Source organism: Panthera tigris, chromosome C1 (assembly GCF_018350195.1).
Source record: "Panthera tigris isolate Pti1 chromosome C1, P.tigris_Pti1_mat1.1, whole genome shotgun sequence".
NCBI classification, from domain to species: Eukaryota; Metazoa; Chordata; class Mammalia; order Carnivora; family Felidae; genus Panthera; species Panthera tigris.
In genome coordinates, this window is record NC_056667.1 from 198,779,835 (window position 1) to 198,803,918 (window position 24,084).

Below are 24,084 nucleotides of genomic sequence, written 5' to 3' on the forward strand. Positions count from 1 at the left end.
GTTATGAATGAGACCATTTTCATTTTGCAATTTTTTTTTTTTATTTTAGGAAGTTCCAAACTTACCCAAAGGTAGAGAGAAGAGTAGAATTAACCATCTAATGTATAATGTATCTATCGCTGGCCTAAATAATTATTACCATGCTTCCAATCTCGTTTCACCAGCTCCCCTCCCTTCCCCAATTCGTCTTTAAACTGGAGTATTTAAAAGCAAATGCCAAATATAATTTCCTCCCCGTTTTAGGTAAGGACGTCTTTTAAAAAAGTAACTGCCCTGCTATTATCACATTGAATGACCAGTAATTCTTTAATAGTATCTGCTCATCCCCAATCCATATTCAAATCTCTCCATTGTCTCAGAGCTGTGACAGGAATGAGTAAGCGGTGGAAGCTGGGAATCGAACCTAGGCCGTTGGACTCCAGTGGACTCTAACAGCATAACTCATGGAAGGCGAGAGTCCAGCAAGAGCTCTGCAGGGACAGACAGAAAAGGGCAAAATAAGCAGGGGGATAGGATGCACGAGTGTAGTAAGCAGAAAGGTTGTTAGTAACCTCAGCGAAGTGGTCTCAGTCAGAAGGGGTTTTCAAGGTTTCCTTTCAGGGAACTGACAAGCCCTAGGACAGCAAGTTTGGAGGCTACAGATGGAAACAAGTGAGAGAACCTCGCTAGATAGGAAGAGCAAGGAAACCCTGGGGGCGCAGCACTGAAACTGACTAACAGCTTTAGGACTTGCAGGTCCCCAGCATCTGACTCCCACTGGGACGTAGTGTAGATTTGCCACTGGCTCCACGGGAGAGCAGAAAAGGAAAGGGTGGTACGGCTGGGTGAAAGTAGACACTGGCCAACAGAGGGCTCTGCTTACCACGCAAATCATAAATAGCATTGTCTGCAAGATTCAAAATATCCCTTTGGATAACTGGAGATTTAACTATCCTTTTGGATAACTGTCATAAAACAAGGGCTAGACAATGCCTAGCTTTTAATCTAACACCTTTCTGGGATGCAGTTTCAACCCTTCCTGCCAGTTGATCAAATTTCAACAGGCAGCTGCTTCCGTGAAGTGAACCCCTTGTAAACGAGGAGTGCGGAAGGCTTATGAAGAAAGAAACTAAAGTGCAAGCGGAAGCTTTGCAGCCAGGTCTTGGCTTCCTCAGAAGGGAAGGCACTGTCCGTCCAGACAGGCTGGTGTTCCACAATTAACCACAAGGGGACACTTTTTTGAGCCAAGCCCTGGAGTAGTGTTGAAAATTAAAGGGGCAAATGGTAACTAACTGTTTTACAGCCCCCCGATATAGGCATGTGGCAGCTATGAAATACACCATTAGGCCTTGGGGAAAATAGTTAATTGCCATCGCAGCCCTAGTAGGAGATTATTAGCTACTCATTGTATCTGTTATTGCCGTATTCTTTTTTTTTTTTTTTTTTTTTAAGTAATCTCTACGCCCAATGTGGGGCTCCAACTCACAACCCTGAGATTGAGAGTTGCACACTCTACCAACTGATCCAGCCAGATGCCCCATTCCCATGTTCTTTACAGTTCTCCTTACTTCCTACTAGCCAATCTCTCACTACCCCCCTTCCCTGTGATAGCTAATAATGTTTTATATTAAATTTTCCATGCTCAAGTGACCATATGGTCCTCATAGTGACAAATGCCTACTCCCAAGTTAAGAGTTTGCCTTTTCTGTGAGTGAGCAGAGACTGAGATACCACCACTCTAGACGCTTATACAAATCCTGATCCATAACCATCGAATCCCACACAACAGCATCCAACCAGGTGACCCACATCCCAGTAAAATGTACGAGAGTGGGTCCCTGATCATGCAACCATTGATTGTATCACACACCATGCTTCCAGAAGCAACCAGCCTCACAGAGGGCTAGAACAACCAATGCACGGCTGAAGTGCCAGCAACCTTCTGAAAGGAGGGAGAACCATCTTTCAGGACGCATGTCCCCAAAGGCGTTGGGAACGTTTCTGGGGACCAATGAGTGGAAGAGGGAGTGGGCCTACTTACTATCACTTCCAAAGACCCACTGTGGGACTTTGTGCTTCCCATCCATTTCTGGGCTCTGCAGCACTGGAAGTCATGGTCCCAAAGGAGGTGACTCTTGCCAGGGGACACAGTAAGGTCCCCCCGAACTACAAACTCAGGCTGATTCCAGGGCACATTAGCATGCCTGTGCTCAGGCACTAGCTGGTGAAAAAGGAGCCACCCTCACCAGCAGGAGGAGCAGAGCTACTGATATATAGTAAGGACAGGGTGTTCACATGTGGAACCCAGGTAATTCTCCTGGAACCCCCTTGCTCATGAGTGTCTCCTGGAACCTCCTGGCTCACATGCAGCAAGCCTGGCCTAAAAAAGTTTCTTTGATGCAAGCTGAGATGCTTCCTACCCACTGTCTTTGTCCCCTCCTTACAAGGTGGGGAAGCAAGGTGTCAGACTTGCTCTACAGCCTAAAGGCTGTTGCTGTCTTCCTGCTCTTTATCCTCCCTGGGCATGTTCCCCAAGTCTCATGCACATCTCATTCTGTGTTGGCATCTGCTTCCCAGGAGACCCGAACTAACACAAGCCATGAAACAAAAGAGCCGGGGGGGGGGGGGGGGCGGGGGGGGTGGAAGAGATAATGTCAACAAGGGTCATCTTAATCAACAAAGTCTTTTAACATGATTAATAATTTGAGTTGCTTTTTTCCCCACTAGATGTCTTTTTCTTCCTGTTACATGCCTTTAGCACCATGACCTGACCCTTTATGGCACTTAGAACACTTGGTGGGGGCGGGGGGGAGGAGGGGTTAAATTTGTATGTGGCTTGATTAATGTTTCTCTCTTTCTCTCTCTTGCCCTTGTAAGCTCCCTTGAGACAAAGTCCATGTGGTTTTTTTTTTTTCCAGTACTGCACACCCAATTCCTACTGTAATGCTTAGCACATAGTAGGGGCTCGAAATTATTGAGCGAATTATTACTGAGTGATGAAACTTACTAAGGAATATTTAGTCTACAGCAAAATTTACTAAGTGTAGTAGCAAAAGAACATTATTGACAGGACACTATCACAGAGTGTACAAAGTCCTGGGGAATAGACTTATGATTCTAGAATACTGATAATGGTCAGCTGCCCAATAATAGGTCTAACAAGAAGATCTAATAAGGAGTTGTAGCTAAGTCTCATGCTATGTGGGGTGACCTCCGTTCCTTAAGCAGAAATAAACAAGTGTCAATACTGTGGGGCTTTATGCGATTGTTTGCAGGCATCAGCATGAGGTAATTTGAAAAGCAAGCCCTGCCTCTTCCATCTTCCACACCAACCTGTGTTAGGGCTAGCCTGCCCTCTAGCCTGGCTTGTAATTCTTAGCAACTATGATATTATCATGTCCAGAAGGCCATTTTAAAGTATTATCTAGCAGGAAAAGATTTCTGATCTTTCCACATTAATAACATGGACACAAAATGTATGGCTGTGCTCGCACTCAGGGGCGGCTCTGCACTCGAGCAAATGCAAGAGTGAGCACCTCCTTAAATGCTGCACTCTAGGCATCTCATTGGTCTCCCCTGGTCCTGACCCTGCATGGGAGCCTAAGAAAATGGCAGATTCAGGGGCCCCTTCCCAGAGTTTGGTAAATTACATACAACTGTCGCCAACTTAACGATGGTTTGCCTTATGATTTTTCAACTTTATGACAGTGTGAAAGTGATATGCTTTCAGCAGAATCTGTACTTTGAACTTTGAATTTATCCCGGGCTGGTGATATGCAATACCTATTCTCTTCTGATGTTAGGCAGTGGCAGACAGCCATAGCTCCCAGTCAGCCAATTGAGAGGGAAACCAACCAATACAACCGTTCTGTACCCACACACCCTTTCTGGTTTTCACTTTCAGCACAGTACTCAATAAACTGCATAAGATAGTCAACACTTTATTGTAAGACAGGCCTCGTGTTAGATGATTTTGCCAAATGTTGGCTAATGTAAGTGCTCTGGGCATGTTTAAAGGAGACTAGCCTAAGCTATGATGTTCAGTTAAGCTAGGTGTATTAAATGCACTTGTGACTTAATGATATTATCAACTAACAGTGGGTTTATCAGGATGTAACCCCTTTGTAAGTCAAGGAGGATCTGTACTTTGAACTGAGAATTACTGAGAGAGGGAAATATCTACTTGACTTCAAGAGGGAATAAGTCAATTGGAAGAGGTTTAATTAAGACAAAAAATGAATGTGCATAATTTATAAGTGGCATTTCCGAAATCAGTTTGCCAGAAAAAATCAAGTGAAGGCAGAATGCTGAACCCTAACACATTTGTATCACATTTAATTAAAATGTTTGTGTTGTCAATGGAGCACTACGTGGCAATGAGAAAGAATGAATATGGCCCTTTGTAGCAACGTGGATGGAACTGGAGAGTGTTATGCTAAGTGAAATAAGCCATACTGAGAAAGACAGATACCATATGTTTTCACCCTTATGTGGATCCTGAGAAACTTAATAGAAACCCATGGGGGAGGGGAAGGAAAAAAAAAAGAGGTTAGAGTGGGAGAGAGCCAAAGCATAAGAGACTCGTAAAAACTGAGAACAAACTGAGGGTTGATGGGGGGTGGGAGGGAGCAGAGGGTGGGTGATGGGTATTGAGGAGGGCACCTTTTGGGATGAGCACTGGGTGTTGTATAGAAACCAATTTGACAGTAAATTTCATATATTGGAAAAAAATAAAAATAAAATAAAATGTTTGTGTTGTATACAAAAGGAGAAACATGAAGAAAAGGGAATACTTTGGATAGGAAATCAAGACACAAATCAAGTACTGCAAAGAAATACTACGTATAACTTTATTTTTCTTTTGAATTAAGAAGGCTTATACAAATTTGACTTCATGAACAAAACAAATCACATGTTGATAATCACCAATAAGGCTTTACTGATCCAAAAATATTTGCTATAAGAAATGAGTCACTGTGTATCTCTCGTTTTAAGAATCACAACACTGTCACAATTTAAATTTATTGCCCACCTTTCCAATTAAATAGCAAAATCTTTTGGGAGATGATGATACCTCCATTTTTAATTTGAAATTATTGCATTTTTCAAATATTTTTTCTTAGAAATAAAAAGTAAATCATAAAGTGTGTTAAGTCCATTCCTCAAAAAATCTTTAATCACAGGCTCAACCGTATTGGTTGGGACTTAAAAATGCTTTAATTTCAGGAATAGTTTTTGTACAGGCATGATTGATAACATTAAAAAGGCAGAAAGCAATTGTTCCATGCAAATTATTAGCTCTTATAAAGTACCAAAGTGTATTCTTGAGATGTTAAGGCATCTGGGGACAAAAGACACCTCTAGTTTCCTTGGCTTAGAGCTTGGATTTATTCTTGAAAGATTCCTTCATCCTTTTGACAACAGAAATGTCCCCTGCTCCCTCAGGCCAGTTGTCATGATCTGTTAAGTAAGTAGAAAACCTCACGTCCAGCACAAATCTATGAACCTCATTAATCCTCTTGGTTTCCAATAAACCCTCCTATTTTCCCTGGTTCATCCCTCTTCTCAGCGGGAAAAAGAAATCATTAGGACAAATGGCAAAAGTCCTGAGAAAAACCTGCTTTGGAATCCCAGGTCTTCCCTGGACTAGCTCTCTAGCTCTTCCAAATGTGGAGAAGTTACTCTTCCTGAACCTATTTCCTCATCAATTATCGGAGGGTGTAACAACATCTGTTTTTTAAAGTCATGAAAATTAGGGGCGCCTAGGTGGCTCAGTCAGTGGAGCATCCAACTCTTGATCTTGGCTCAGGTCATGATCTCACAGTTCGTGGGATAGAGCCCCACGTCGGGCTCCGGCTGACAGCATGGAACTTGTTTGGGATTCATTTTCTCTCTCTCTCTCTCTCTCTCTCCTCTCTCTCTCTCCACCCCTCCCCTCCCAAAATAAACAAATAAACTTAAAAACAAATAAATAAAGTGAAAATTAAATGTGACAGCCTGTGTACAACACTTGGCATACTGCAGACATTCAAAAAATCCTACTTCCTTAATAACCAGGATGACTTTAAAACCATGTCCTTACTTTGCACTGGGCACATATAGCTGCCTTTCCAGCATCCAGTCCTTCACCCTGTTTCCAGTAACCTCCACTTCCACTTGGGAATCCATGAGGTTCTGGGGAAGTGACCCCACTTAGGTTACTGACTGAGCTAAGTCAAACAGTGCACTCCATTCCCCTGGCTGTGGTTATTGGTTGAGGACGGCCATTCCCATAAGCTGGTCCAAAACAGAGGGGGTCTCAGAACTCTGCTAGAAATGCTGTAACCAAGTCATTCCCCTCCTCTCTCTCTCTCTGTCCAGATGGCTGTGAACAAAGAATCATGGCCTGTTAGGGGTCACAGGCAGCTTCCTGTAACCAGGAGAGTCAATCTTAAGATAAAGCCAATACTGCATTAGCAAAAACAAAGGGAAAAGAAGAAATTTATTGTCCTTGATGAGATCTATGAGCATATGATTCAAGTCCGGCTTGCTTTTCAGTTATTCAGGCCAATAAATTCCTCTACTAGTTAGGTTTGAGCTGCAGCTAAAAGCATCCTGAACCAGGGCTTTCAATGTGCATTATCTAATATAATGCTCCCAACCGTTTATTCAATAAATGCTATAAGTGACTCCACTTTACAGGAAAGAAAGTGGAGGCCTACAGAAATTAATTTTCCCCAAGGTCACACAGCTAATAAGGGCCTAGCCAAGTCTCCATCCCAGCCCTTGTCACTCCAGGGCTGGCAATCTTGGTAGGTTTTTTGTTTTTCTGTTTTTTTAATTTTTATTTATTTTTGAAAGAGAGAAAGCACACAAGCTGGGGAGGGGCAGAGAGAGTGAGAGGAGAACACAGGATCTGAAGCAGGTTCTACACTGTCACTATAGATCCTGATGCAGGGCTCAAACTCATGAACCATGAGATCATGACCTGACCGATGTCTGACACTTAACCGACTAAGCCACCCGGATGCGCCTAGGCTGACAATCTTAAAGAAAAGACTGGACACAAATGCTCAACATTCCCATTCATTATTTGGGGCAAGTATATTCTCGAAAAATAGATGTGGCTGATTTCTCCCAAAATTTCTTTCCCTTTATGAAGGAAAAATGAAAAATACCCTCAACTCCACTGGTGAGGAAAGTGGAGAGCTTCCCTCCCACCCTGGCCACTTTAAATATTTTCAGAACACAGAACAGCAAAATGTAGGCATTTCTGTCTTTCCAACCAAGATCCATCCTTAAAACCGTGGTATCTTATGCACATCACCACATTGATGTTATTAGTAAGGAAATGCAGATAGGGGAGGGGAAAATAATAAGTAAGACTGAAGTCCCATATTAATCATTTATTAATGCAAAGAAGGTCTTATGTCTTGATTAGACTGTCAGTATACAGAAGAGTAGGGTGAATGAACCCAGGTCCCAGATATGAAATTGAAATACACATGCATTACATCGATCACGTTTTTTTAAGTTTATTTATTTTGAGAGAGAGAGAGAGGGAGAGAGAGAGAACCAGTGGGGGAGGGGCAGAGAGAGAAGGAGAGAAAGAGAGAATCCCAAGCAGGCTCCACACTGTCAGCATGAAGCCCAGTGTGGGACTGGAACCCATGAACCGTGAGATCACGACCTAAGCTGAAGTCGGACACTTAACCGACTGAGCCACTCAGGTGTCCTTACATTGATCACATTGTAGTAGCTCGTAGCCACTTCCTCAACACTCTTCAGCAACAGTGCAAATATGTCTGCATTTTATATTTGTGTGCAACATCTATATTTAGTTGAGCCGTATAAAACTACTGCTTTTGTATATTAAGAATGGTTGAATACAGCAAATTCATATGGTTTTGCTCAGTCTATATCCCAAAGATAATGTAAAATAATACCATACCACCACCCCCCCCCCAACCCCAGCCTACCAGGTCTGATTCTTCTGTTCAGATACACAAGCCGCTTATTAGAGGAACAGAGAAATTAAATCTTAAAAATATGGCAACCTCTTGCCCCTTTTCCCTCTCCTCCTTATAAATGTATACTCATATAGAGAATAGTTTTCATGACTAAAATTCCACCAACCTATGCACACACAGGCAACTTTTTAAATAGATAAAGTTGTGTGCTATAATAAAAATATTTAGATATTTTCTTCGACTGGGATCATTTCCTTTAAAGATCACATCAGGAATATAAATATTTTGTACATTTTTGATGTTCCATAAGAGAAAACCCTAATCCCTTTTGTTTTTTTTAAATTTTTTTTAATGTTTATTTATTTTTGAGAGAGAGAGAGAGAGAGAGAGAGAGAGAGCGAGCATGAGCAGGGGAGGAGCAGACAGAGGGAGACACAGAATCCAAGGCAAGCTCCAGGCTCTGAGCTGTCAGCACAGAGCCCAGTGCGGGGCTCGAACACACAAACTGTGAGATCGTGACCTGAGCCACCCAGGCGCCCCTCTCTAATCCCTTTTGTAAGTGCTTAAGAAATTTTGAAAACTTGAACATGAAAAGGCATAAAGTCAGTGACTGCTCATTTCTTGAGTGCTCACCTGGTACATCAAATGCTTGCGTATATAGAGACTGGCCGCCGTCCACCTCCACCAACTGTCCAGTGATAAAGGAAGCTGCTGGAGACAGCAGGAAGCAGACTATCGGGGAGACCTGGAAACAGAAGTACACACATACAGAAAAGTGGATACAACCCATTTGGGGCTGTTTCCATACCCAAGGAAACATATCTCAAAACCCATGACTGTAACATGAATTCTACAGTCCGTGTGCACCATACTCTGACAGAACAGACAACCACCTTTTTCTATTTGAGCACCATTGAAAACAAAGTGACTAGTGCAGCAAGATAGGAAAGAATCTAGACAGTGTCAAACAAGCTACACGATGTGAATAAGCTGAAAGTGATCACTGTGCTTAATCTTTCCCAAACAACTCAGTTCCTTCCACACCTTTCATTGCCCGCCACAACCCCACTTTTCTTCCTCTTCTTCTTTTCTTTTAATGTTTATTTATTTTTAGGAGAGAGAGAGAGAGACAGAGCATGAGCTGGGGAGGGGCAGAGACAGACAGGGAGACACAGAATCCGAAGCAGGCTCCAGGCTCCGAGCTGTCAGCGCTGAGCCTGACGCGGGGCTCGAACTCACGGAGCGCGAGATCATGACCTGAGCCGAAGTCGGATGCGCAACCGACTGAGCCACCCAGATGCCCCATAACTCCACTTTTCAATGCCATCATATGCCTTTTATATTTTTGTCCCTGAAATAGCCAATGCGTCTATATAACAATAAATTGGCATTGTAGCTTGCTCAGTCAATGGTCTTGCAGGCTGCAAGGCCAGGAACTCAGACTACAGGCGCTTCCTACAAGGGGGACTTCAAGACCCCACTGCATCAGAGGTAGATTCAGAGGTAGATGATTGAGTACAGAATTCAGAGGTAGATGATGAATACAGGAACATCTACTCCCAAAACCAAAAAGAAAGAGGACTTATTTCACTGGACATAAAGGAACTCTCTATGAGGCTATTGGTGCAGGAGGAGTTTCTCAAAGGGAGATCCCAAACACCTGCATTAGAATCCTTGGGTCCCTACCTGAGACCTTCTAAATTGTAAGCTCTGGGGTTGGAGACTCAGAATCTGCTACTTTATGAAGCTCCCTAGCAGAAGTGAGACAAGGGGGAGGCTAATGGTGCTTAGGGTGCAGTATTTAAGGAGGCACTCACTCTCAGGGCAGACCCTGCCCTTGTGTGACCCTGAGAGTGAGGCACATCCCTAAGTTTTATGTCCATGCCTTGCTTGCCTCACCCCAGTCAGGGCTGTGTACCTAGAGTGTTCTCTTACATAGCTATGCCTCTTTGAGACTGTGAGACCCTGGAAGGCAGGCATAGCCTTCTCTCCATCCTTGTGTCCCCAGAAGCACTGGCCACATGACACAGCCCACTTTCCATATGGCTAGTCTGAACTGAGATGTGCTCTACATGTAAAATACACTCTAGATTTTGAAGACTTGGTCTGGAGAGAAGAGGCAAAATCTATAGAAGAATGTAAAATGATGTTTTAGATACATTGGGTTGAATGAAATTTTATTAATAATATTTAATTAAATTCTTATCTATTATATATTGGTTATAACAATATTCATTTTATATTTTTTTACTCTTTTTTTTTAAGTTTATTTGTTTTGAGAGAGAGAGCATGCATGCATGAGAGTGGCAGAGGGGCAGAGAGGCAGAGGGAGAGAATCCTAAGCAGGCTCCACACTTAGCGAGGAGCCCAACACAGGGCTCAATTCTCACAAACTGAAGGTCATGACCTGAGCCAAAATCAAGAGTCGGATACTCATCCGATTGAGCCACCCGGGTGCCCCTTTACTTTTCTTAATGTGGCTAGTGGTTAGCTTAAAATTACACGTGTCACTATTACGGTATTTCTATTGGACAACACTGGTATAGAGAATTAATCATTGAAAAGTTTCCAGGTCCCTGAGAAAGGGGAGAGAGTTCTGACCTATGATCAAAAGAAACCACCAGAGCTTGCATTAGCCTGTGTTATCAATCAACAACATCTCACCCGGTGAGTCAGGAAGACTCCACTCCAGTATGCTCCTTCCTGAATGCCAGCCAAACAAAAACCCTCTCTCCCCGGTAATCATGCCCTCCAGAAGTCTGCAAATCCCTAAACCACACTTGCCCCAGGAAAACAGAAAGAGCCATAGTCTGCTCTGTTCAGAGAGACTGTGCCCGACTAGTAATAAATGTGGCTTCGTGCTGAATTTTGTTTGAAATATTTACTGATGGCCTCGTGTGTTTCGGATAAAATAAGCACTTAATAAATGTTTACAGAATGAAAGCTCTATATGCATCCCTTGCCTAAAATGAAGGGAAGTTACATCACCCAGCTCCTGCTACAGTGTTTTGCCCAGAGACTAGGCACCACTAAATGATACTGAATTGAATTGAAGCTATCTGTTAGGTAAAAGATAGATAAATATTCATAGCTCATGGTTTACTTTAGGAGCTCAACGTGGAGCTAAACTGAACCAATACAATTTTTATAATCACCAAATTAACTAGGCACTATTGTAATATCTTCCAATAGACTCTTCTAAACTTTGATTTTAACAAAATCCATTTGATGGATGGGTTTGAGGAACCAAGCCATTCACAAGAGTTTTATCAATCAGTAAACACTATTGAAAACCAGCAGCCGAGGGCACCTGGGTGGCTCAGTCGGTTAAGCGTCCGATTTTGGTTCAGGTCATGATCTCGCGGTCTGTGAGTCTGTGAGTTCGAGCCCCGCATCAGGCTCTGTGCTGACAGATCAGAGCCTGGAGCCTGCTTTGGATTCTGTGTCTCCCTCTCTCTACCCTTCCCCATTGCACTCTGTCTCTGTCTCTGTCTCTGTCTCTGTCTCTCTCTCTCTCAAAAGTAAACATTAAAGACTGGCAGCTTGTCTCCACTTTATCTATGTGGGTAACGCCTCTTTTAGCACAGTTACCTCTTTACTTTCTGCTCCGTTTATTAAAGACCCCGGGGATTTTAAATATGCAAGCTGGGGGTTGAATCCCAGGACCATGAGCCATGTATGACCATAGACAAGTTACCGCACCTCACTGGCCCTTAGTTTCTTAATTTCATAAAATGAGAAGGCTCTGCCAAGTGCTGCATTCCTTCCCCCAGAATGTCGAAGAACACCCTAGGAAGTCTAGGCCATTCCTTTTAAAAGTACAGCTAGGTTCTGACCCTCCTGACTGTCACTTAAAAGCCAGCAACTCATTGAAAGCAGTTCAGTCAATGGCCTACTGTGAACGTTCTGCCCCAGGAAGGATTCGCTGGGGTGATCAGAGTATCTGGGAAACACGACCTGACCGAGGGATGCCAGGACAATCAGGCAGAGGCACCCCCTTGTTCTGCATCTCCCGGAAGCTCCCACCCTCTCTCCTTCCCCTTCACATCTAAACTATTTGAAGGTTTCACCTACATTAGTCAAAGTATGGTCAGCAAAACCCTGGGCATACCTAAGACCTTTTCAGGTGCTTTGCAAGGACAAAACTGTTTTTGTTATAACACTAACTCTTCATTTGTCTTTTTCACTGTGTTGACATTTGCATTAATGGTGCCAAAGCAGTGGTGGGAAAAACTCCTGGAGCCTCAGCTCAGAAATCAGCAAATCATGGCAGGAATACAAAGAGGAACCAGGTCCCTAGGCTAGTAGTGGTCATTATATTCTTCACCGGCAAGTACACATGGGGGGAAAGGCCTGTTTCACTTTAGAATATCTTTGATGAAGCAGCAGAATTTATTCATCATATGAATCTCAACCAGTGGGTACACGCCTTCTTAATATCCTGCGTTATAACATGGGAATTACTCATTAAGCTTCTCTACTGCAGTGGAAGTAGAAGAGTTGTGATCTGAACTAGTCACTCTCTTCATGAAATACAATTTTTCACTGGGATAAATGACTAACACGCTACGGTAATTCCCGCTGGGGTATTTGGCAGCCTTTTTTTTTTTTTTCTCCCAAAAATGAACAAAGTGAGAATGTCTCTTCAAAGGAAGACAACGTTGTTTTTTCATGTTTGTTGTCAATAATAAGATCTGAGCTTTCGAGTGAAAATGAGGATTTTGGAAAACTTGCACGTGTCAACATGAGCTTGACAATTTCCTAACACTTCAAGATTTTTCTGAAGAGATCAGTGGTGATATTAACAAACGTGATCTTTTGTGTAAGGGATTTTTTTGATATAATGGATTGCGTGTCGACATCCAGAAGATCTCCATAACTCAGTGAACCAGTTTTTTACCAAAACTGATGCCAATAACTGATGTTATAAAAATCGTGTGTGGCTGAAAGTCCCAAAGTGCAAGAAAGACTAATGGATTTTAATGTAACAGAGTATAAAAGATTCACTCACATGGTTTGAGATTGATGGCACATTGCAACCTATCTTTAAGAAACAGACACTTGTCAAACATCAAAGAAGAATACCCACAATTATCTGAAAGGTCCATTAAAATGCTCCTTCAAAAGGACATGTACATGAAGTTGCATTTTCTTCATATGCTTTAAACAAAACAACATATTGCCAAAAATGCACGTGCAGATAAGAGTCCAGTTGTATTCTATGAAGCCATACGTTAAAGAAATTTGTAAAAGTGTAAAGCAAATACAAAAAATGGTTTTCCTTTGCTTTTTAAAATACAGCAATTTTTTATTAAAAATATCATTCATGTTAACACGTAATGCCTTTATTATTTTAAATGAACTGATCAGTATTTCTTAAACTTCTCAATTTTGATTTCTGTGCAGTAAATATAGATAATATAGTTCATATAAGTGAAGGGAAATGTCCTGGCCAATGAAAATTTAATCATATCATCTCCTTGATTAAAATCCTTAAACCCCTCTTAGTTTTCAGAATAGAAATATGAACACCTTGTTTACAACGGCTCATGAAATGTCTGATTTAACAGTACCTCCCAAAAACTGAATATGCAAAACTATTTTACTTCAGGAATTCTAGAAAAGTTACTTCTCACATAAGAGTGCATGTGTGTGTTTAAGGATGTTCACTGAAGAATTACCACAATGCTGAAAATATAAATGGAATCTAAATGTGCAACAATGGAGCCTAATTAAATATATCATGATCTATCCTTAGCAAGCTGCAGAAAAACACACACAGTAGAATCCCATTTTGTAAAAAAAAGTCAATAAATACAGGTATTTTTGTGTATGCATAGTAAACTTCTGAAAAAATATACATCAAAACGACAATGAAAGCTAGTTTAGGAATTAGAAAACACTTTCTTTTAAGAGTTTTATGGTTTTACTTTTATATTTAGTGTTTTAATATATCTGAAAATGATTTTGTATGTGATACAAGATAGGAGGCCTACTATATTTCTTTTTTTAATGTTTATTTATTTTGAGAGAGGGAGAGAGCGCACACACACATGCACACGTGCAAGCGCAGCAGGGGCAGAAAGAGAGAATCACAAGTCGGCTGCAGCCTCAGCACAGAGCCCTACGTGGGGCTTGATCCCCCGACCATGGGATCATGACCTGAGCCAAAATCAAGAGTCAGACCCTTAATGGACAGAGCCACTCAGGCACCCCAGCCTAATTTTATTTCTAGTTAAACAGCCAATTGCTGTAAAACTTCTGCTAAATGGTCAATCCTTTCCTCACAGATGTGCAATGTTACTTTCTCCTTATAAACTCCTCGTGTATACATGGTACTGATATAAGAGTGCATTCTGTTCCACTAACTTTATTTATTATTTTTTTTAATGTGTATTTATTTTTGAGACAGAGAGAGACAGAGCATGAACGGGGGAGGGGCAGAGAGAGAGGGAGACACAGAATCGGAATCTGAGCCATCAGCCCAGAGCCCGACGTGGGGCTGGTACTCACGGACCGTGAGATCATGACCTGAGCTGAAGTCGGACGCTTAACCGACTGAGCCACCCAGGCGCCCCATAAGAGTGCATTCTGTTCCACTAACTTTAATCTGTTCCCGTGCCAATACCAGATATTGTATATAAGTATAGCATTATAGTATGTTTTGACATTGGGAAGGTCAAATCCCCTCCATTATTTTTTTCAAAACATTTTTTGGCTGTTTTTGCATAAATATTTTTCTAGACAAACTTTAGAATCGGTGTGTGTAATTCTGAAACTACATTAAACTTATACATTAATTTAGGGAAGCTTGATTTTATTTACTTTTATTTTTTTACCATTATTTTTTTAAATTGAAGTACAGGAGCGCCCGGGTGGCTCAGTCAGTTAAGCAACCGACTCTCGGTTTTGGCTCAGGTCATGATCTCACGGTTCTTAAGTTTGAGTCTCGCATCAGGCTCCGTGCTGACGGTGCAGAGCCTGCTTGAGATTCTCTTTCTCCCTCTCTCTGCCCCTCCTCCACTCGCGTGCTCTCTCTCTCCCTCTCTCAAAATAAATAAACTTAAAAAAAAGTGAAGTAGAGTTGACACACAATGTTACATTAGCTTCAGGCGTATGACCTTGTATTTGACAATTCGGTCTGCTATGCTATGTTCACCGCAAGTGTAGCTACCATCGGTCAACATACAAAGGGAAACCTGATTTTAATAAAATTGATTCTCTCCATTGAGGAATAGGACATGTCTCTGTTTATTCATTTTTTTCTGTTTTTTAGTAATACATTTCTTTTTGTTTAGAGCTAAGTTTACACCAGGTATTTCTGTTTTTCCTATTATTGCAGGAAAGGCATCCTTTTTTTCACTATATTTTAAGACTGTGTTTTTAAGACTATATTTTGAGATATTGCTGGCCTTTAATAAGCTACTGATTTCTACATACTTAAATATGGCCCTTAGAGAAAGCACATATGGAACTTCACATAGCCATAATCATCTGGCTTTGCTTAGGGTCCTGGGTACCAACAAAGAACATGTGATAAAATAATACAGCTGAAAAGTGCAATGAAACATTAAGACCATGCTGTTCTTAATTCACACTGCGTTCAATCCTGAATAAAGATCAGGATCTTTATTCTGTGGACGTGCAAAGCAGGGAGCCAGAAAATAACAGGGGAAATGGTCTGGTAGCAACGGGAGCAGTCATGTCTATCAGCCAACCAGACGGTGCAAAAAGGACACCAAATGTTACAAATTTCCAAAGTATAAAAGAAAGTAATTGGGGGTTGGCTGGCTGGCTCAGTGGATCATGCAACTCTTGATCTTAGGGTTGTAAGTTCGAGCCCTCTGTTGGGTAAAGAGATCACTTAAAAAAAAAGTAATTAGGGGCGCCTCGGTGGCTCAGTCGGTTAAGCGTCCGACTTCAGCTCAGGTCACGATCTCACAGTCCGTGAGTTCGAGCCCCTCATCGGGCTCTGGGCTGACGGCTCAGAGCCTGGAGCCTGCTTCTGATTCTGTGTCTCCCTCTCTCTCTGCCCCTCCCCCATTCATGCTCTGTCTCTCTCTGTCTCAAAAATAAATAAAAACGTTAAAAAAAAAAAAGTAATTAGAATCAATATTATTAGAAATATACATTACCTCCTCAGGAATTCCAATTCGCTTAGCTGGGATTCTCTCAAAGCACGCAGCAAAAATGTCTTCTGCCAAAGGACCATAGTTGTCAACAGCAGTCGGGGAATAAATGACGCCCTATGTTTAAGAATAAAATGAGACAAGGGGCGCCTGGGTGGCTCAGTCGGTTGGGCGGCCGACTTCGGCTCAGGTCATGATCTCGCAGTCCGTGAGTTTGAGCCCCGCGTCGGGCTCTGTGCTGACAGCTCAGAGCCTGGAGCCTGTTTCAGATTCTGTGTCTCCCTCTCTCTGACCCTCCCCCATTCATGCTCTGTCTCTCTCTGTCTCAAAAATAAATAAAAACGTTAAAAAAAAAAAAGAATAAAATGAGACAAAATAAAGAACATAAAACTAAATTTTAATCTCAAAGACATCAAGGCAGTCTATTGCCCAATGCCAAAAAGTAAGTGGGTTAATTTTTACAGAAAAGTCAACATCTCTAATATTAATTTTTCTCAATATTGTCAAAGAAGTGCAGCTACCATGTTACAAATGGATTATCTGAATACTCACTTTGTGACCTCCTCTCCCTTAATTACCAGACAAGCCCTAGATTTTTTCTGAGTAGACTTGCTTTCTAAAAACATAACTGTGTGAATAGATCAGACAGGCACTTAACTAGGAACAGCGGGACAGGGGAGTCTATCTTCTGCTAAACTTCTGTTTTATAACAGAAGCCTAGGCTATGGTTATGTGAGACTTAGAAAATACAGTATTTTCATGGGTTTTCTCTACAGTGAAATCACAAATAAAATATTTGAATCCAGTATAAATAAACCAAAATTTTAATTTTTTTGGAATTCTTTTATTTAGCTTTACTAGCTTTCAAGGGTTTATAAAGCCAAGAAAATTACTCAAAAACTGTATAACACACAATAAAGCTATTGGTTATGAATCCATCACTACAGCAGAGGTTACAGGAGTGAGGGAGGAAACCAAAGGGTTTTGGCGGTATTCAGTACTCCAAATGATAATGGGGCACTGTACTGGTTTCCAATGAAACAATTTGGAACTTTTATTTAAAGAGGATAAAACCTTCTAGAAGTATTAAGGTTTAGACATTTAACCTAAAAACATCTTCTGGAGATATATGTGACTTTGTAACACTAACATACTGTTAAATGTTTTCAAGAAATGCACTTCTGGGGGCCAGTATTCGAAGATATCAACAGGAAGAATGAAACTGTAATGAATTTTGTCCTGCAAATACTTGAGTGTAATATGGGTAAGGTGATGTCAGCTGTGAAGGACTGAAGAGATATGAAATTTATGGCTAGGAGCCTGCAATTTGTTAAAGATGAGATTTCTCTACTCACTTCAAGTCAGTTCTTGCTTAGTTCCCACCCAGTAGCATGGATAACAATATCTATAGATATATGGACAGGTCTGTAGATATTATAACCACAGATGTTATAGTTTCGTATATAGGGATGATTACTATCTTAGAAAAACAACAAGAGACATCACAGAGAAGTGGATTTAGGCTGAGTTTTGCCAGATGAGTGAGATATTTCACATGATATCTCTCTTAAAGTACATAGCCGGTATGTAATACCCAGGGAAGCTTAAGCTATATCTTATTTTACACACACAAAAAAATGAAATTGAACATATTGTGATTTGAGCATATAGTGATTTTCCCCCCTATAATTTACAGCATGTTGCTGATAAATTTTCTCTCGACTTCTAAACAATCTTTAACTTGAATTAGACTTCAGATTTTTCTCTCTCTCCTTGTGACGAATTAATGATATACCAAGAAATAACAAAATAATCTGGCAAAATTTGTTCTTTAAAGCAGTGGTTCTCAATCTTCACTGTGCATTTGAATTTCCTAGGTGGCTTTTAAAAATACCAATGCCTGGATTCCATAGTTTGGAGTCAAGTGTACATATTGCTAGTTTTTCAACATTTCATAGATAATTCTAATATATTGTCAAGAATGAGAATCATTGGCTTAATTTAACCTTCTTGACAATCTGGTTGTAGATCAAAGAATGCTTCTTTCTGATTTTATCTATTTTTAAAAAAAATTTTTTTAATGTTTATTTATTTTTGAAGGAGAGAGAGACAGAGCATGAGCTGGGAAGGGGAAGAGAGAGACAGGAGACCCAGAATCCGAAGCAGGCTCCAGGCTCTGAGCTGTCAGGACAGAGCCCGACGCGAGGCTCAAACTCACAGCCATGAGACCCTGATCCGAGCCGAAGTCAGATGCTTAACTGGCTGAGCCACCCAGGTGCCCCTGATTTTATGTATTTTTAAAAACCAATCTTTTCTAGTATACCTGAGTATTAACAGATATGTCTATCAACAACACAAATGGAATCAGAAGAGAACAAGTTGTCAATAGCTTTCATATGGAACGTTTACCTACAGGGGCAACACAGTTGATCCTTATTCCACTGCTGGCCCATTCCACAGCTAAGGTTTTGGTGAGGTTATAAACACCTTCTCTGGCAGCTCCACTGTGCCTTTAGAAGACAAAACATAAAAATTATAACCAGCTTCTGCTGTTTCTCTCGTTAACTGACGGATGTGCCAATGACCTGTCAGAGCCCCACAGATATATTCTTGTTGAGTCTGTCTTTTTGATCCTTTTTCTGAACATGGGGAAGGAGGAGGGTCCTTCAATGTTAAAGCCAAAACACAGTTATCTGGTGGTCAAACAAATCTTACATTATAGGCACACATAACATCCTCCAAAACACCATGACTGTAAAAGAAATATTTTGAAGATCTTTTTATTACATAGAAAAACTAACAAATTGGTAATTTTAAGGGTTACAAATGTGTGGGTTTTGTTTTTTGTTTTTTTGGGTTTTTTGTTTTTGTTTTTTTTTTTGAAAGAGAGAGAGAGAGTGGACGCAAGCAGGGGAAAAGGACAGAGGGAGACAGAGAGAATCTCAAGCAGGCTCCAGGCTCAGTGCAGAGCCTGATGCAGGGTTTGATCCCATGACCCTGGGATCATGACCTGAGCCAAATTCAAGAGTTGGACACTCAACCAACTGAGCCACCCAGGCACCACACAAATGGGGTTATTCTTTAAATCAATTTTAGATTATAAGGGATAAGAAATTCATACATTGGGCTAGAAATAGTATCAATAGGCTTTCTAGACACCCCAAAATTTAAATAAATTTTAATATATTTCCAGAAAGGAAGTGCAAAATATTTAGGCCTGCATCCATATGGGATCTCATGCATAAAGTACAGATATAATGTTGCTTAGAATTTCTATTTACCAGGTCCTCAGAACCAAGTGTGTGAGACCCGGGGTATATCCACTTCTCACTAAAGACCTACAGAGCCCAACCTTCTTGAAGAAAACCTATCTCTGTTCCAGTGTTGTCCGCAGCAACCCTGGCGGGACTCCATGAAGAAGCCAACTTACTCGGTCGGAATTACCCAAGTGATCCCACAACTACCCAATGGGGCCATAACTTCTGTTGCTACTGAATCCAGCAGTCCAGGGTGCATCTACAGAACACGTTCCCGTGTCCCGTCTACTGCCACCAGTGCGAGGAGGGGCCCAATTGCAACACTCAGCTGGGACAGATAATTGAAATTGAAAACACCAGGAGCAAGAGACAGGGGCAGGAACAGACATGCTTCTATAGAAGCACAACCGAGTCCTGACTCTTTCCTTTGAGGAGGACTAGAGGTGTTTGTCCCCTTGCACTCAGCCCCCTGATCACCAGGGTCACCACGTGAGGTGACCTCCTCATAGAAAAAGGCTCAGCAGTTACAGTGAGCCCCTGAAGAAACAAGTGGCAGATGTTCAGAAACTGGTAGGTGCCCGGAGCACCTGGGTGGCTCAGTCAGTTAAGCATCTGACTTCAGCTCAGGTCATGATCTCACAGGTCATGAGTTCAAGCCCCATGTCGGGCTCTGAGGCTGTCAGCACAGCCGGGAGCCTGCTTTGGATTCTGTGTCTCCCTCTCTCTCTGTCCCTCCCCCGCTCATGCTCTGTCTCTCTCTCTCTCTCTCTCAAAAATAAGTAAACATTTAAAACATTTTTTTAAAAAGAAAGAAAGAAACTGGTAGGTGCCCAAGAGAGAAAGCCGCTAGAATGAGAGACAGAGGTGGAAAATCAGAGACAGATATTAGTGAATCCCCATCAGGACAGAAGAGATGCTGGACAATTCAGCTTTGGAGTGATGACTATGTCACATGAAGTGCTGTTCCAGTCACTCTTCTGCTAAAGGAAACACCGAGAGGGACTGGCATTTATCTGAACTAGGAGTTGAGTGAAATTATATTTTACCATTTCCGTGACAAGCTCACATCCTCTTTCAATGACCAATTTCTGTATCAGGTAATATCTGAAACCTCTTGCAGTCTGTGTGGGAACAGATTACAAGTAATAAACTGCCTTGAAGGCTGTCACATTGCTTCATTTTCTTCCTGTCATTTATAAAGAGGAGGCAGGAGGATGTACAACTGTCAGTGAATAGAGCACTAACAAATGTTTCAAATGCTTCTGCAACTTACACACATAAAACCATACAGTATATGCTCTTTTTCACTTGGCTTCTTTCACTCAGAATAATTATTTTGAGATTCCTCTATGTTGTTGCCTGAGCTAATAGCTCATTTGCTCTTATTTCCAAGTAGTAGTCTGTTACATAGATAGACTACAATTGGTGGATTCATTCACCCGCAGATGGGCATTTGGGCTACAAACTGTCTACCCATGCGAAATGGGAGTTAGTTTTTTGGCTAATCTTTTGCCCTTGTAATCATGAACAATCACCCAGAAGATCAGCAGGTCAGGCTAAACTCCCCCACATAGATGTAACAGAAAAAATGTAACGTCTTAGGCAACATTAAGAAAAATGTGCCAAGGAGCAACGCAGTTCAAACACACACACAAGATATCCAGATAGCCTTTCAATAAATCAAAAGGTGCTCCATTGAGAAGATCATTTCTTGCCTATCAGAGTTGTCCGGAAGTTGTTAACACACGTTTTGGGTGAGGCTCTAGGGAACATGCACACTCATATTCTGCTGGTGGGAGTGCAAACTGGAAAGAAATTTGGAAATACCTAGGAGTTTTGTTTTTCTTTTTAAGTTTTTTAAATGTTTTATTTTTGAGACAGGGAGAGAGAATGGGGGAGGGACAGAGAGAGGGAGACACAGAATCGAAAGCAGGCTCCAGGCTCTGAGCTGTCAGCACAGAGCCCAACTCAGGGCTTGAACCCAGGAACAGCAAGATCATGACCTAAGCTGAAGTCAGATGCTTAACCGACTGAGCCACCCAGGAGCCCCTGGAAATACCTAAAAGCATTTACCTTTCACCTTCACCCAGCAATCCATCTTCCAGAATGTATGGTAAACATATAACTCCACAAATATGAAACAAATATGTACAGTGTTATTCACTGCAGAATTATTTATAATAGCGAAACGTAGAAATAATATAAATTTCTATTAACTTTGAGATAATATGTGCATTTGGAAAGAGGAATTTGAAAATAAGTCCATAAGTCCATAGTGGTATACCAAAAAATTTAATGATAATAATGATAATTGTAATAAATATACAGATAAGGAAGGAATGGCTATTGCAAAGAAGTCCTTTTATGAATTACCAGCTAATAAATATAGAAGCAATTATGAAATCAGAAAAATTAACATTGCCCCACCATTAACGTAATAAGTGATTCAGGTAAGAATCACCAGTGGTTGCAAAAATCACGATGGAAAACAGAATATTCCCGCAATACCAAAATATCACCCTATAGATTACAGATGATGGACTAATAATAAAGGAATTCAGATCACTGTCTTACTTAGTTAAAAGGTTTTTTTCCGGGATGAGAAAGGATAGAGCATTCAACTTTGTACCTTATGCAGTTTTGTATATATATAAAAACGAGCATGCATGTTTTTATAACACTAAGATAGACCTATTTCATAAAACATTCTATGTTGGAAAATAAAATTTTTTTCATAAAAAAACGGAAGGATTCAGAACTTATAAAAGATATGAAGGAAATCAGCAAAACGATTTTTTTTCTAAACCAGACTTTTTACCTGCTAAATGTGTGGTCTTCAAGTAGCTTCCTAGCACATTGTTTTTCTCTTTGTTCTATGTGGATGTCCTTTTAGATTATTATGAAAGAATCTACTGAGCCAGTACAGGAAATTAGTTCATTGATGGACTTTAAAAAAAAAAAATCAGTTTCCAACATAATATTTTACCAAAATCAGAATAAGAGTGAAATATGTCAAATTCCACTATGGAGTAACAATTCAGCAGTTCTGTCTAAAAATGAATAGGCATATTCACAGTATTCTAATCTAAATTAGCCTAGATTAGTTTTATTTCCACACGTTAACAAAAAAAGATATCTCCAGAAAATGATGACCAGTTTAGCGACATCTGGATAAGGGTTACTGGATAAAATATAGAACATTCCATTAAATTTGAATTTCAGATAAATAACAACAACAACAACAACAACAACAACAACAAAACTTTAGCATAAAGATGCCCCATGCAATATTTGGAACAGACTTATAATAAAAAATGTAATGGAGCATCTGTTTTTCTTTTCTTGGTAAATCTGGCAAGTCTCATATGGATGGAAATTTTTTGGAAGTACATTTTCAACATTCAAATAAAGGGAATAGCTAAGTATTGAGATTGAAACTTATTAAAGGATTAAGGATAATGACTTATGAAGTTTTCTCCACCCTACTCCCCCCTATTCAGAAGACAAAACCCAAAGATATAGAAAAATATACATATATGTATGTGTATGCTTACACAAATCCCGGGAGTCCATTCTTAGTAAGGATAATGATATTGACAATAGACCCTCCATGTTCTTTCATCCACGAGCTGTAAACTGCAGGAAAAAGACCAGTGACAAACATGTGACTCTCATCCCCTGTCCCAGCATGTTGCTTTTTATTTTAAAATTTTTAATTTCTGTTTCCTTTTTATAAAAAGCCTGATTGGGCATAATGTAGGGATCACAAAATTCATCCACTTCACGTGTACAACTTCAAGACTTTTAATAAATATACAGAGTCATGGAACCACCATCACAATCCAATTTTAGAATATTTCCATTACCCCCCAAAAGTTCCTTGGTAGCTTTCTGCAGTTCAAGCCATCCCCAAGCAAACGGTCATCTACTTTCTGTTTATATAAATTTGCCTTTTCTGAATATTACGTATAAAGCAAAACACACAATATGTGGTCTTTTGTGTCTGGCTTCTCTCACTTAGAATAATGTTTGTGAGCTTCATCCAGGCTGTAACATGTGTCAAGAGTTAACTTTTCTTGCCGAATAGTATTCCATTGAATGGATATGCCATATTTCATTTATCCATTCACCAGCTGATGAACGTTTGGATTGTTTCCACTTTGAGGTGATTATGAATACAAACCTTTATGTGGACATATGTTTTTATTTCTCTTGGGTGGAAGTGCTGGGTCATATCATATGGTAGCTGTAGGTTTAACTTTTTAAGAAACTGCCAGACTATTTTCCAGTGTCTCCACCATTTTACATTCCTACCAGAAATACATGAGGGTTCCAGTTTCTGCACACTGTTATTGTCTAACTTTCTGATTACAGCCATTCTAATGGGTATGAAGGGATATTTCACTGAGATTTTTTTTTAATGCTTTTATTTATTTCTGAGAGAGAGAGAGAGACAGAGACAGAGACAGAGCAAAAGTGGAGGAGGAGCAGAGAGAGAGAGAGAGAGGGAGACCCAGAATCTGAAGAAGGCACCAGGCTCTGAGCTGTCAGCACCGAGCACGATGCGGGGCTGGAACCCATAAACCACGAGATCATGACCTGAGACGAAGTAACACACTTAACCAACGGAGCCGCCCAGGTGCCCTTCACTGAGCTTTTGACTGGCATTTCCCTAAGGACTAATGGTGTTGAGAATCTTCTGATGTACTTGTTCATCATTTATATATATTCTTTGGTGAAATATCTATTTAAATCTTTTGCACATTTTTT

The 24,084-nt window shown here is 40.7% G+C and overlaps 1 protein-coding gene across 2 annotated transcripts in view; it reads right to left on the bottom strand.

The window, feature by feature from the left end:
• Positions 1–226: 226 nt before the first annotated feature.
• Positions 227–24,084, bottom strand: part of PECR (peroxisomal trans-2-enoyl-CoA reductase) — a 33,154-nt gene continuing 9,296 nt past the window's right edge. The window contains exons 5-9 of one of the 2 annotated variants that reach the window (XM_042995291.1): positions 22,869–22,950; positions 18,471–18,567; positions 16,064–16,174; positions 8,562–8,673; positions 227–470 (exon numbers count right to left, since the gene is read on the bottom strand). In XM_042995291.1, coding sequence (XP_042851225.1) covers positions 442–470; positions 8,562–8,673; positions 16,064–16,174; positions 18,471–18,567; positions 22,869–22,950 — 431 coding nt within the window. In that variant the 3' untranslated portion in view covers positions 227–441. Of the gene's footprint in view, positions 471–4,815; positions 5,440–8,561; positions 8,674–16,063; positions 16,175–18,470; positions 18,568–22,868; positions 22,951–24,084 lie in introns of those variants that run through there. The other variant, XM_042995290.1, reaches the window with a different exon arrangement.